The following is a 15,143-nucleotide window of genomic DNA, read 5'->3' as shown; positions in this document are numbered from 1 at the left end:
CTTTTGAAATTATTGTCTTATACAATTTAATTATAGTAAAAAAAATTGGAGTGTGTGAGTGTGTGATTGTGTGTGTGTGTGTTTGAGAGGAGAGACAAAGAAAGAGTGAGAGAGAGACAGAGAGAGGTAATAAATACATCGCTTTTAGGAAAGAACATTAATTTGTTGCTTCACACTTGCATCCATAAGGGAAATTTGAAGTGAATAAAATATGCCAATTGGAATAATGATTACAAATGATTTACAGTTTTTTTTATGTTAAAGATATTTTTGACACTGCATTCATTATTCAGTGCACAAAATTTTCAAAACTGAGTGTATTATTCCCGCCTTGTAGTTATGGAAAATACTCAAAGAAGTTTTTTTTTCTTCACTTCAGTGCTTTAGTGTATATAGCAAATAAATGACATAAATTGTTTTAACACTTGTAGGTATAGTTTCTTCATTTTCACTGCTGTATATGATTCCACAGTGTGGATATGCTTCATCTATTCTCTAGATGATGGGAATTTGGGTTGTTTCCAGCTTTTGTTGTTATGAATAGTCCTTTATTTAACATTATTAGACATGTCTCTGTGCAACATTGTTCTATGAGTCCTCTCTTCTCTTTATGACAAATCATCCTAGAAGTGGAATCATTGGTCAATAGGGTTTGTACAATTTCAATTTTATATGATTATTCCAGATTATTTCTCAATATGATTTTGGCAACAATTTTAAAGATATCTTTGATCTCTACTATTCCACAAACTTGGTGTTGTTGTTTTTACTTTGTGCCAATTGAATAGTAGTAAAATATACCCTTGTGACTTCAATTTGCATTTTCCTGATCTCTACTGAGCTTGGCTCTTTCTATATTTATTGTCTATATTCTATATTTATTTGAAATGGGTACTTTTATGTTTTGACAATTTTTTTCTTATTAGGTAATTTTATTTTGATATTGTTTTATAGAAATATCTATTTGTTCTTTACATTACTGGGGATGTCTCCAGATTTGAAACTTGTCTTTTCACATTCTTTAAGGTAGAGAGAAGTTCTAGGTTTAGTGTGATCCTACTTACCTATCTACTTTATCATATGTGAAGTTTTTTAAAGTTCATCATGTCCCTTTTTGGGTATCCTTCATTCAGTCACAAAGACTTGAGTGATTTGTTCATTGAATCCTTTCCATATCCATTTCTTCTCTGCACCATGGAGAAAGTACCCTGCCTCCTCCATTTATCTTAGTGGTATTTGAAGATAAATGTGCCCAGTATTTTATGAGTCCTCTGTGGATGAGGTGTTTTCATTGATTTTATGAATAATACCAATAATTCTACTTTTCCCACAGAACTTAATTCAATCAAAAATAAAACACAATTATTGGATTGGATTATATAAAATAGGAGCTAAGCATCCCTGGAAGTGGCTGGATGGCACACTCCCATCTCAGACAGTGTAAGTCTTCATTTCACAGTTTTCTTTCCCTTTCCTGCTTAGGAAATGCCTGCTAGATTACAGGCCAAGAAGAGGAAGGGATCCTTGGGGACTTAGGGAATATCTTGAATTCCATTTGATCTCACTTCTCAGATAGGCAACCAAAAGCAAATCTCAGGCTTCAGATAGATCCAAAGAACATTATTTATTCCCACGTTCTTTAATGGGGGGTCCTTCCAAACGCAATAAAGTGACATTTTGCTTTTCTATCTTTCTCTTGTATGTTCTGTGATACTAGCATGTTCACTGGTAGCAGGAAATGGTAAAAATATAATAAGGAAAGAAAAGTTGGCTCTAAACCCAGCTCTCTCTGTCAGTGAAACTTGTACCTATTTACTTGATATCATTCAAGAACTAATAAGAAAAGACCTTTTTCTAATAAATCTCCTAGTAATCTTGTATCTCTAATGTGGTCACTTAGTGTCTTTCATGCTATTATTTCACACAAGTCTACATAATTTCTGATAGTCATGTCTCATTAGTAAATCCCGTACATTTGTTGGTTGATGTCCAGGAACCTAGTTTAGAAAAAAAAAATCTGTTATAACTAAATCCAAGTAACATGGGGGACAGTATGAGAGACCTGGGCAATTTGACACGCTGTTTATTGTTTGCCTGTAATATGCCAGGCACTACTGTAGCCATTGAAGTTACAGTGATGAATAAAACAGGCCACAGCATCCTCCTCTATGGATAATATATTCTAATGCAGGCATGATAGTGCAGCTGAGGATGAGTGAGGACAAACCAAATATGCCAAGTAAATTATATTATTTGAAGAAGATAAATGCTGTGGAGTATTTTGAAGTCTCTTACTTTTTGGTCCATCATAGTGTCTTTTGGGTATGAAGATAAAGAGGAAGAGATTTCACTGTTTTAAATGGGATGGTCAGAAACAGCCTCTTTGAGAAATGATGCTTGTACAGTATCTTGAATGAGAAAGGTCTGTGGATTACCTGATGGAACAGCATCCTAGCAGTAGAAACAGCTGGTGTAAAGACTCGGAGGTAGGAGTGCATTTTACATGCTTGAGGAAATAGCAAGAGGGTCTGTGATGCTGGAGTTAAGTGAAAAAGGGAGAGAGAATTAGGTCAGAGAGTTAATAATGGTGAGCGTGGGTAGGGCATCAGAAAAACGTAAGAACTCTTTTTTTTTTCCCCATGGGGGCAATGTGAGGCTATTAGAGGGTTTTGAACAGAGGAGTGACAAAAGCAGCCTCCCTGTTTTAGAAACTCCCTCTGGACACTCTGTTCATATTAGATGGTGTGTGTTCCTTGGTGGGGTGAGGAGTGGGGACTAAAAGTTAGGATGCAGGAGAGTACTTAAGAGTCTGTTGGAGTCATCCAGGTGAGAACTGGTGACCTGATGATGATTGGTAGGGTTTGTGCTGGTATAAAGTGTCAAGATTCCACAGTTCTTTCAAAGATGTGTGAGAGACAAATCAGGTATGCCTCCAGTGTTTTTGGTCCAGAAGTTGTAAGACTGATGTTGCCATTAATGTTAATACGGCCTAACTGGAATTCAGTTTTAGATACAATTTTAATGAATCTATTAAGCATTTAGCTATGTATAGGGGTGTCACATGGGGCATTGTGATACATGATTATGAAGTTCATGTGAGAGGTCTGTGCAGGGAATGCAGATGTTGTACACAGCCCAGCCATGCACAGAAAGTCTGATACATAAAGGGGTGGGAGTGATTCTCAGGAAATCTAAGGCCTGAGCCCTTGGACACCCAAATGTTTAAGATAATGATAAAATAATGGGTAGATGAGGATAATAGAAAACATCATTGAGAAAAGTGCCTCAAGATATAGAAAACTATGAAGGATCAGGTAGGGTAATGGAATCCCTGTCACATAAGTACCACTGAAATAACAGGAGAGTTTAAAAGGTTGGTGAGTTTTCACTGACAATTTTACTACTTGAAATTGTTACTTCCTGTCAGTTACATTCATGAACTTTTGGAGGAAAATTAAAACTAGTAACATTTTTTTTTTCTGCATACTATAGCGAATTCCCAAATTTAAAATCCAGGTACCTTAGTCTCATCAGCCAATTTCACAAAATTTTAATGCTATGTTTGCTGTGGAAGACATTAGGCTGAATAAGGAAAATGCACTCTGTTTTACATACATATACGCACCTTCTATTAGTTTTAGATACAATTACACTTTATAATCTTACAACTATACGTCTGTCACAAGATTTGTATGTCCATTGAAATAATTGAACATATGTTTTAAATTTATGATAAATTTTGCCTGAGAAATGACTTTCTAAAATAAATAAATTCTCTGCTGCAGGAATTTCCATCAGAGTTTATTGGATGTAAAATGTAGACATCTCAAGTCATCAAATATTTTTACTGCTCATTGTAGTAAACTCTTTCGTACATTTGTGAAAAAGAGTTCACTGACCCTGGTTATTAAAAGAATTACTGTCATCAAAGTTTTAATATATTTTCTTTAACAGCTATTAAGGAAAAAACTTAGGGTATTCACTCAAACTGGTCCTCTCTGCATGATTTATTAAGGGTTATGATCTTTCAAACATTCCTCAGCAAGGTTAAAACACTAAGGTTTATAAATAGGAAAATTATACATCCAAAAAATGCGTTTATTGTTCAGAAATTTCAAGAACCAATACATCAGAGAATGTGAAATAAATTCATTTTGAGTGTAAGATTTTACATTTAAAAATAATTAAATGATCCTGATATAAATAGATAATTAATACATTCACATTGTTCCAAATATAAGAGATACAGGATGATGAACAAATTCTCTTAATCATATTGTTCCCTATTCACCTAGTTCCCTTCTATAGGCAAATATGTAACAGATAATATTCCAAAGATATTCTGGGAAAGTGCTTGCAGCCGTATACATGCTATCTGCTAAACAAAATGTTACATAACTACAAACAATAGTATTGCTTCTTTACATTTTAGTTTAAAAATATTTCACACACTTTGTTCCATATCAATACATAGGGGCTGCTTCAGTGTTTGTAAGCATGTGTAAATGCTACACTGAATGGATGTACCAAAAATTTATCTACCAGTTTTATTTCCAATGGATACTTAGGTTTGTCCCAGAATTTTACAATTGTAGAAAAATGCTGGAATGAATAGCATAGTACAGTATCATTTGCCATATATATGCATATGATAAATCTCTAACAGTGAAATCTCTGTATCAAAAGGTGTGAAAAGGAAGGGAAGAATGAAGGGGGGGTGTAAACAGAGGCAGGAATGAACCATGAGATACTATGGATTCTGGGAAACAAACTGAGGGCTTCAGAGGGGAGGGAGGTGGGGGATTGGGATAGGCCAGTGATGGGTATTAAGGAGGGCATGTATTGCATGGAGCACTGGGTGTTATACGCAAACAATGAATCATGGAACATTACATCAAAAACTAAGGATGTACTGTATGGTGACTAACATAACATAATAAATTTTTTTTTAAAAAAGGTGTGTACATTAAATTTTAATAGACATGTAATATTTCAGTAGAGGTACACCTATCATCTCCACACAGCAACATTCAAAATTTCCTGCTTCCTCACTTCTTTACTACCACAGTGTGTTATTGATCTGTTTGATTTTACCAGTAAAATTTTCACCAATATAAAAGGGGTTATCTTGTGTCATTTAAATGTACAATTTCTTATTATTCGTGAGGTCAGCATCTCTTTCTGTTATTTCTTTTATTTAAACTATCTGTCCGTGTCTTTGTGGATTGATATCCCAAACTTAATTCTGAGCAAAGAAACCAGATGCAAAATAGTTCATCCTATAAAATTCCCCTATTTATAAGGCTCAACACCAGGTAAATCTAATCTCTGTTATTAGGAGGTCCCTTCCCTTAAAAAGTTAAAAATTGAGCTACCCTATGATCCAGCAATTGCAGTACTGGGTATTTACTCCCCAAAGATACAGACATAGTGAAGAGAAGGGCCATATGTACCCCAGTGTTCCTAGCAGCATTGTCCACAATAGCTAAATTGTGGAAGGAGCCGAGATGCCCTTCAACAGATGACTGGATTAAGAAGATGTGGTCCATATATACAATAGAATCTTACTCAGCCATCAGAAAGAACGATTACACAGCATTTGCAGCAACATGGATGGGACTAGAGGAGATTACGCAAAGTGAAATAAATCAAGCAGAGAAAGACAATTATCATATGGTTTCACTCATTTATGAAACATAAGAAATAGGAAGATCGGTAGGAGAAGGAAGGGAAGAATGAAGAGGGGGTAAACAGAAGGGGGAATGAACCATGAGAGACTGTGGACTCTGGGAAACAAACTGAGGGCTTCAGAGGGGAGGGGGCTGGGGGATTGGGCTAGGCCAGTGATGGGTATTAAGGACACGTATTGCATGGTGCACTGGGTATTATACACAAATAATGAATCATGGAACATTGCATCAAAAACTGGGGATATACTGTATTGTGACAATATAACAAAATAGAAATTATAAAAAAAAAGAAATTAGGACAAAAATTCCTTCTGTGTGGATTTATTCCTAAAAGGAACAATAATGGAGGATGAATATTATTTACCGTGGTGGGGAATTATTCTTGTAAAGAAACAACATCCAAGGGACATTTCTCAGGTGCTGATAATAATGAGTGTAATAATCTGGGTGCTGGTTACATGGGTGGTATATTTATTCTTTCTGCTGTCATGACAAGTACCATAACCTGGGTGCCTTTGAACAATATACATATATTTTTTCATAGTTGTGGAGGCTAGAAGTTTAAAATGAGTTGTCAGGACCAAGTCCCGTTTGAGACTCTATTTTACTTGTTTGAGTAAATCCTCTCTTGCCTCTTCCCAGTTTCTGTTGGTTATGATGATCCCTTTGTTTCTTGATTTATCTTTGTATTACTCTGATCTTTGCTTCTATCATCACATGTCATTCTTCCTCTGTGTCACTGTTAAAATATCCATCTGTTTATATGGAGACTCTTAGGCCCTCTCCTAAGGACCTCATTTTAACTTGATTACATCTGTGAAGACCCTATTTCCAAATAAGGTCACATTCATAGGTACTAGGAATTATAATTTCAGCATATTTATTTTTACCTTTGTTTCTTGTGCTTTTGGTGTCATCTCTAAATGACATTTCTAAAAAAAAGAAAAATGTTGCCAAGACCAATGCCAAGAGTTCTTACTCTATATTTTCTTTACAGGGTTTTATGGTTTTAGGTCTTATGTTTATGTCTTTAATGCATTTTGACCTAATTTTTGTGACTAGGTTAAGATAGGGTCCAATTTCACTATCCTGCACATGGTTATCCAGTTTTCCCAACACCATTCATTCAAGAGACTATCTTCTTTCCAATGAGTTTTCTTGGTTTAGTTGTTAATATTATTTGTCCATATATACATAGGTTTATTTCTGGGCTCTTGATTCTGTTCCATTTGTCTATTACTATGCCAGTACTATGCTGTTTTGATTACTATAGCTTTGTAGTATAGTTTAAAATCAGGAATTGGGATGCCTGTAGTTTTGTTCTTCATTCTTGATTGCTTTGTATATTTTAAGTTTCTGTGGTTTCATACAAATTTGGGGATTGCTGTCTCTATTTCTGTGAAAAATGTTATTGGAATTTTGATAGGGATTGCATTGAATCTGTAGATGGCTTTTCATTGTTGTTGTTGTTGTTGTTGTATGTTCCTTTAAAGGAACCCCTATTAGGCTATTGGAGGATTTTTCAGCAAAAACTTTACAGGCTAAGAAATAACGGGATGATATATTCAGCATGATGACAGAGAAAATGCCAAACAAGAACAATTTCTCTAATGTATTCTTCAGAAACGAGAGACAGATTTTCCCATATAAGCAAAAGCTAAGGGAGTTCATCACCACTAGATCTGACTTGCAGAGAAATCAGTCAGAAGATAAGTAAAAAAAATAGAAGTCTTGAACAATACTTTAGGCCAATTATACTTAACAGATATATAAAGAACACTCTAGTCATATGAGAATACACATTTTTCTCAATTACACATAGAACTTTCTCCAAGATAACAAATAGAATCTCAAAGGACTATCTGTAGTCAAACCAATCTTGAAAAAGAACAGAGTTGAAGGCCTTATACTTCCTTATCTGAAAACCTCTAACAAAGTTAGAATTATCAAAATACAGTCCTTCCTGAACTTACGATGGTTATGTCTCAATAAACTCATTGTAAGTTGAAAATGTATTTATTTTTTTAAAGATTTTATTTATTTATTTGACAGAGAGAGACAGCCAGCGAGAGAGGGAACACAAGCAGGGGGAGTGGGAGAGGAAGAAGCAGGCTCCCAGCAGAGGAGCCTGATGTGGGACTCGATTCCAGAACGCTGGGATCACGCCCTGAGCCGAAGGCAGATGCTTAACGACTGCGCCACCCAGGCGCCCCTGAAAATGTATTTAATATACCTAACCTACTGAAATCAAAGCTTAGACTAGCTTACCTTAAATATGTTTAGAACACTTACATTAGTCTTAGGCAAAATCATCTAACGCAAAGCCTCTATTATAATAAAGTGTTGAATATCTCATGTAATTTATTAAATACTGTATTGGAAGTGAAAAGTAAAAAAAAATAGAATGGTCATATGCTATAGAATAGTTGTAAGTGCATTGGTTGCTTACTTTTGTGATGACATGGGTTTTGGGAGGTGAGCTCAGTGCCACTGTCCAGCATTATGAGAGTATGGTACCACATATTGTTAGCTTGGGAGATCAAAATTCAAAACTCAGAGTATGGTTTCTACTGAATACATATCACTTTTTTACCACCATGAGGTCAAAAATCATAAGTTGACCCATCATATGTCCACCTATTTTAAGTTTGGTTCTGTCTGTAGGGTGGTACTGGCATAAAGACAGACATACAGGCCAATGGAAGAGAGTAGACAGCCCAGAAATAAACCTTCGCATATATGGTCAAGTGATTTTTAACATGCCAAGACCATTTAATGGAGGAAAGGACAATCTCTTCATCAAGTAGTGCTATAAAAACTGGCTATTCACATGCAAAAAAAAAAAAAAAGAAAAAAAGAAATTTGACGTTTACCTTATACCATATACAAAATGAACTTAAAATGGATCAGAGCACTAGATGTAAAATATGATATTATGTAAATCTTAGGAGAAAACATAGCAGAAAATCTCCATGACATTGGATTTGGCAATGATTTCTTGCACATGACACAAAAGCATAGACAACAAGAGTTAAAACAAATTAATTGGATTTCATTGAAACTGAAAAATTCTTTCATCAAAAGATACCATCAACAGAATGAAAAAAAAACTTACAGAATGAAGAGGGTGGCAGGTTATATATCTGATAGGGATTTATATCCAGAATATATGGAGAACTCCAACAACTCAATAAAAACACGGAAAAAAATATCCTGATTAAGAAATGGACAGAGAATTTGGACAGACATTTCTAAAGGGAATATATCCAAATGCTCAACAGGGATATAAAAAGATGCTCGACAGCACTAATCATTGGGAAAATAAAACTCAAATACAGTAAGATACCACCTCCTACTCATTTGGATGGCTTCAATGAAACAAAGAAACAAAAACAAAACAAAAAAGCCCACAAGAGATGAGATGGAACAAGGGGAAATTGCAAGAAGGTCATAAAAAGATACACACTTTCATTTATAAGACAATAAGTACTAGGGACATAATGTACAACATGATGACTATAAACTCTGCTGCATGTTATATTTGAAAGCTGTTAAGAGAGTAGATATGAACAAGTCCCAGCACAATGAAAAAAAATCCATATTGGAGCACCTGGCAGGTGCAATTGGTTAAACATCTGACTCTTGGTTTTGGCTCAGGTCACGATTTCAGGGTCAGGAGATTGAGCCCCGTGTCAGACTCTGTGCTCACCACAGAGTCTCCTTGATTTTTCTCTCTCCCTCTCCCTCTTCCCATACCTCCCTGTGCACACTCTCTCTCTTTCTCTCAAATAAATAAATCTTGAAAAAAATCTATATTTTAATTTTTCTTTTTTTGAGGTATCTATATTATATGATAGATGTTATCTAAAGTTATTGTGGTAATCATTTCACAATATGTGTAATGAAATTATTCTGTACACCTTAAACTTATAAACTTAAACTCAATTGTATCTTAATAAAACCAGAAAATCAAATAAAATGGTGAAATATGAATAAGTTATGTTGCTTCTACCAACATCAATTTCCTGATTTTATATCATATATATTTTTATGTAAGCTGTTATGCAAAGATCTGAAAAGTTATATAAGATGCTAGCTTTGTGGAAGCTTGGGTGCACCTGAGATCTCTGTAGAGTTAGCTTTTCTAATCTGGAGAAGGAAATGGACATCAAAATCCGTGTGCAGAGTACTCCCATTAAGTTCAACAAAAGCCAGCCATCGCCAAGACATATCAGTCAAATTCACAAGATACAGAGATAAGGAAAAAATCTTTGCAGCAAGGGAAAAAAAAAGAAGTCCTTAATCTACAAGGGAAGACAGATCAGGATTGCAGCATATCTGTCCTCAGAATGGATGAAAAAACCAAGATCCATCTATATGCTCCCTACAAAAGACTAATTTTCTGGGCTACAGGGCTACAGGGCTGTTTCAATTTTCACAAAGCAATCAACATGATACACCACATTAATAAAAGAAAGGATAAGAACCATATAACCCTCTAAATAGATGCAAAAAAAGCATTTGACAAAACACAGCATCCACTCTTGACAAAAACCCTCAACAAAGGAGGGATAGATGGAACATACCGCAATATCATAAAGGCCATATATGCGAGACCCACAGCTAATATTATCCTCAATGGGGAAAAACTGAGAGCCCTTTACCTATGGTCAGGACAGGCAGGATGCCTACTCTCACCATTACTGTTTAACATAGTACTGGAAGTCCTAGCCTAAGCAATCAAGACAGCAAAAAGAAATAAAAGGCATCCAAATCAGCAAAGAAGAAGTCAAACATTTACTCTTCACAGATATGATTCTCTATATAGAAAACCCAAAGACTCCACCAAAAAGTTGTTAGAACTGATACATGAATTCATGAAAAGATGCTCAACATCGCTTATCACTGGGGAAATACAAATCAAAGTCATAGTGAAATACCACCTTACACCTGTCAGAATGGCTAAAATTAACAACAAAAGAAAAAAAAAAACAGGTGTTGCAAGAATGTGGAGAGGAGGAAAACTCTTGCACTGTTTGTGGGAATGCAAACTGCTGCAGCCACTCTGGAGAAGAGTACGGACAGTCCTCAAAAAGTTAAAAATGAACTACCCTGCAACCCAGCAATTGCACTACTAGGTATTTACACAAGTAATACAAAAAATACAGATTCAAAGTGGTACATGCACGCCAATGTTTACAGCAGCATTACAACAGTCAAATTGTGGAAGGAGCCCAAATATCCATTGCCTGATGAATGGATAAAGAAGATGTGGTACATAGATACAATGGAATACTACACAGCCTTCAAAAGAATGAAACCTTGCCATTTGCAACGATGTGGATGGAGCTAGAGTGTATTATGCTAAGCAAAATAAGTCAGTCAGAGAAAGAAAATACCATATGATTTCACTCATATGTGGAATTTAAAGAAACAAAACAGATGGACATATGGGAAGGGGAAAAGACAAAATAAATAAGGAGGGAGAGAAACAAACCATAAGAGGCTCTTAATGATAGAGAACCAAGTGAGGGTGAATGGAGGGAGATGGGTAAGGGATGGACTACATCAGTGATGGGTATTAAAAAGGGCATTTGTTGTGATGAGGACTAGTTGTTATATGTAACTGATGAATCACTGAATTCTACTCTTGAAACTAGTATTGCACTGTACGTTAACTAACTAGAATTTTAAAAAATTAAAAAAAAATGGAATCTAGAATTCAATGTAAACTTATACCTTCTAGAAGACTGCATGGGAGAAAAATTTTCAACCTCAAGTTAAGTAAACATTTTTTAGGATTAAAAAAACCCGTCAGAAATCATGAATTTAAAATATTATACAGTTTATCAACTTGTAAACTTCTGCTCTTCTAAATGTCCAAAATCTTCTAAAGATAATGTTTAAAAAAAAGAAAGAAGAACAAACTGTGGGTTGCTGGAGGGGAGGTGGGTGGGGGTAGGGGATGGATTGAATAGGTGATGGCTATTATGGAGGGCACCTGTGATGAGCCCTGGTTGTTGTATGTGAGTGATGAATCACTCAATTCTACACTTGAAACTAAATAAAATAAGATTAAATAAAATAAATTAATTGGTTTATCTAAAAAAACCCACTATGCAATCATTTTTGAGAGTATATATTTTCAATTGATGATAAAAATTGTATTTCACATTTGTAATGCAAGGAACAAGGTACAAGTTACAGCTCATTTGTCAGAAACAATAAATCCAACTTTTCCTGCTCCCCTCCCAAAACAAGAAAGATAAGAATGAAAGACTGAAAACAATATTTATGTCTGGTAAGACATCAGTATCCAACATACAAGGAACTTTTCTTATTCAATAATAAGAAAACAAACAACCAATAAAAACAGGCAAAAATTTGAATCAATACTTTACCATAAAAGATATATGGTTGACAAAACACACATGAAAATATGGTTAGAATTATTTACACATTAGGAAAATTCTAATTAAAACCGCATTTAATTATACTACACCCTTCTGAAAATGGCTTTAAAAACTGCAGTATTAAATGTTGGAGGGATGCAAACAATCGAACATTCATACACTGCTGATGGGAATGCAAAATGGTATATGCACCTTGCAAAAGCAGCTTGTAGTTTACCCATGGATAAGGAAATTAAGACCCAGAAGTTTGAACTTGCCAGAAAGTGCATAGCTAACTCAAACTCAGATCTAATTCTAGATACTATTTGCTTTCCACTAACCACATTTTCTCTCTCTCTCTCTCTTTTTTTTAAAGAATTTATTTATTTATTTGACAGAGAGAGAGGCAGTGAGAGAGGGAACACAAGCAAGGGAGTGGGAAAGGGAGAAGTAGGCCTTCTGCTGAACAGGGAGTCCAACGTGGGCTGGATCCCAGCCTTCTGGGATCATGACCTGAGCCTAAGGGAGAGGCTTAATGACTGAGCCACCCAGGTGCCCCACACTGTCTTTCTCTTAAAAAATAAGGAATCAAATAGAAATGCATACACAGTTTTTTTGAATAATAATTTTAATAACTGTTGGCACAGGGTTCCAGACAAAATGTGCATGATAGTGATTTAAGTTTTCAGGATTACTTCCTTAATGTGTGTGAGTTGCCGAAATGGACTATAGAGAAGTTTGCTTTTTAATCCTCACCGGAAGAACGGGTACTCTCTTACTCCACCAAACTGTGCTCATAACGCGACAGTCTCCATGTGAAAGGGCAGACGTGGAGGGTCCGATGTACCTCATTCTGGGGCACCCAATACTCCAACCTGATATCAGTCAGAAGCTGGAATATGGGTACAGCCCATAAAAGAACAAAGATATTCTGAAATGAGAGAGGAATACTCGAGGACTTTCAAGAGTCTGGGTCTTTATAAGAAAAAATATTGTACTTGTCTTCTGTTATTGTTCCTATTATCAGGTGGCCACAGAAGCAATTTTCTTCTCACAAATAGGGTGCATGAATTTGGAACAGTCAGAAGCAGCCAACCGCGTTGCTGTTGCTTGCACAGTTTCCATCCTTTGACTCTTTCCAATTACTTGACACCAAAATGGGAGCATATAAATGAGGTAAAATATACATTCATGAATGCAGGCATAATAGAAAATGTTGGTCCAAAGTTAAGGTGGTATGTCTTTTCTTTCATTATAGAAACTCTACCTTTGTGCCCTAGGCTATCCCAGAGAGTGACTTCTAAAGAAGACAGGCATGAAGTTGGAAAGCCTCTCTCTCTCCACAGACTCATTTTCTGAGGTGAAGTCCTTTGGAGGACTCCTTTGGAGGAGTGTGCGTGTGGGTGTGTGTGGGTGTGTGTGGGTGTGTACATACCTATGTATGTATATATGCATGTTTTTCTTCTATACTTTCAGGAATGTAAATCCCTATCTGTGATTATAGAATGTCCTAATAAGTATCTATTTTAGAGACTTACATTTTGAGGAAGGGTGGTGAGTTATCTTCCCATGTCCAGTAACTGCTGATTCCTTTACGGGACAGTCCAATCCAAGTGTAATAGGACACCTGACTTTGAAGGAAGCTCTGTAATAAAAAGAACATACTCTATGAGCAAAATTTTTTTTATGATTCTGAAATAAACTAATAATCTGGTTAGCATTATTTTAATATTGTGAATATCAAAATAAACTTCATGCTGATTCTATTTAATTACAAAACAACAGAATCCCAAAATCTCAATTATTGATATTTTATTAAATACAGAGGCATGAAACAGAAAGTGAGGCTCTCTTGCTGTAACTATGTTTATTTCTTTTTTTATTTTATTTTTTAAAAGATTTTATTTATTTATTTATTTATTTATTTATTCATTTATTATCTATTTATTTATTTAGAGAGCACAAGCGGGGAGAGAGACAGTGGGAGAGGGAGAAAGAGGATTTCAAACAGACTGGGTGCTGAGTATGGAGTCTGATGTGGGTCTCAAACTCAGGACTCTGAGATCATGACCTGAGCCAATATTGAGAGTCGGATGCTTACCCAATTGAGCAACCCAGGTGCTCCTTATTCTATTTCTTAATTTCCTTCCAGAACTTATACCTGTAGCTCAAAGGTGAGTTTTGAGCAAAGTCTGAGTTGTACCTTGGGGTTCAGGTGTGATAGCTATGATATTTGTGTCAATGTTGTTTTATAAGTTTGTTCCACAAGCACTGTGCTTATTTCTCGCAAAATGGGCATCTTGAGGAGAGCCCTTACCCCATCACATGAGGTGTTGGTTTCGCTGGCTGCACTTAGTAAGTATAAAATAACCGATAGTCATCTTGTACCTCAATTTTTACAGAGCATCTCCACAAATATTATTTTACTTGATCTTCTTGAATATGTTGGGGAGAAAATACAGTCTGTTTNTATGTTGGGGAGAAAATAGTCTGTTTTTTTGTGGGGTGATTATGATAGTTCATTTGTTTATTTGAGTACAGTTGGCACACAATTATTAATTTCAGGTGTACAGTAAGTACAGTGGATGTACTTTATATGTTATGCTCTGCTCAGCACAGGCGTAGCTACCATGGCAGCCAGTTTTATTAGCTGCTCTCTGTCTTTTCCAAGTGGGGAGACTGATGCTCCAGCTCATTCAGTCACACAAATTAACATGAAAGGGAGTTAAATCAGTGGTTTCTGTCTGCACTTTCTATTTTTCTCCATTCTGCTTCAATTTTCACCCTTATTTTTTATATCTGTTTGTTGTTTCCTACTTCTTTGAGAAGATGATAAAAGCTTAGTCATTCTGCCCAGATATGTGAGCATCTAAACATAAGCTGTGGCACTGGACTTCAGGGTTTCCCCATATGGCTTTATTTGTCAATGAAGATAACATGAAGGAAAGATTAGGGCTTCTAGACCCTGAAAATCATATGTGGATCCTCTATATAACCATGGACCCCACGTTAAGATTTCTTATGTCAAAAAATGCATCACCTGTGGATAAATCAATAGAGG

General features: G+C 35.7%; 1 protein-coding gene across 1 annotated transcript in view; it reads left to right on the top strand.

The window, feature by feature from the left end:
- LOC105241797 (killer cell lectin-like receptor 2) overlaps positions 1-13,214 on the top strand; it is a 91,890-nt gene extending 78,676 nt beyond the window's left edge. The window contains exon 12 of the mRNA XM_034645986.1: positions 13,110-13,214. Within this exon, the coding sequence (XP_034501877.1) occupies positions 13,110-13,214 (105 nt within the window). The remainder of the gene's footprint in view (positions 1-13,109) is intronic.
- Positions 13,215-15,143: the final 1,929 nt, after the last annotated feature.

The sequence above is a fragment of the Ailuropoda melanoleuca genome, chromosome 16, assembly GCF_002007445.2.
Source record: "Ailuropoda melanoleuca isolate Jingjing chromosome 16, ASM200744v2, whole genome shotgun sequence".
NCBI classification, from domain to species: domain Eukaryota; kingdom Metazoa; phylum Chordata; class Mammalia; order Carnivora; family Ursidae; genus Ailuropoda; species Ailuropoda melanoleuca.
Note: the sequence above shows the minus strand (reverse complement) of the source record. Positions and strands in the feature narration are given on the sequence as shown.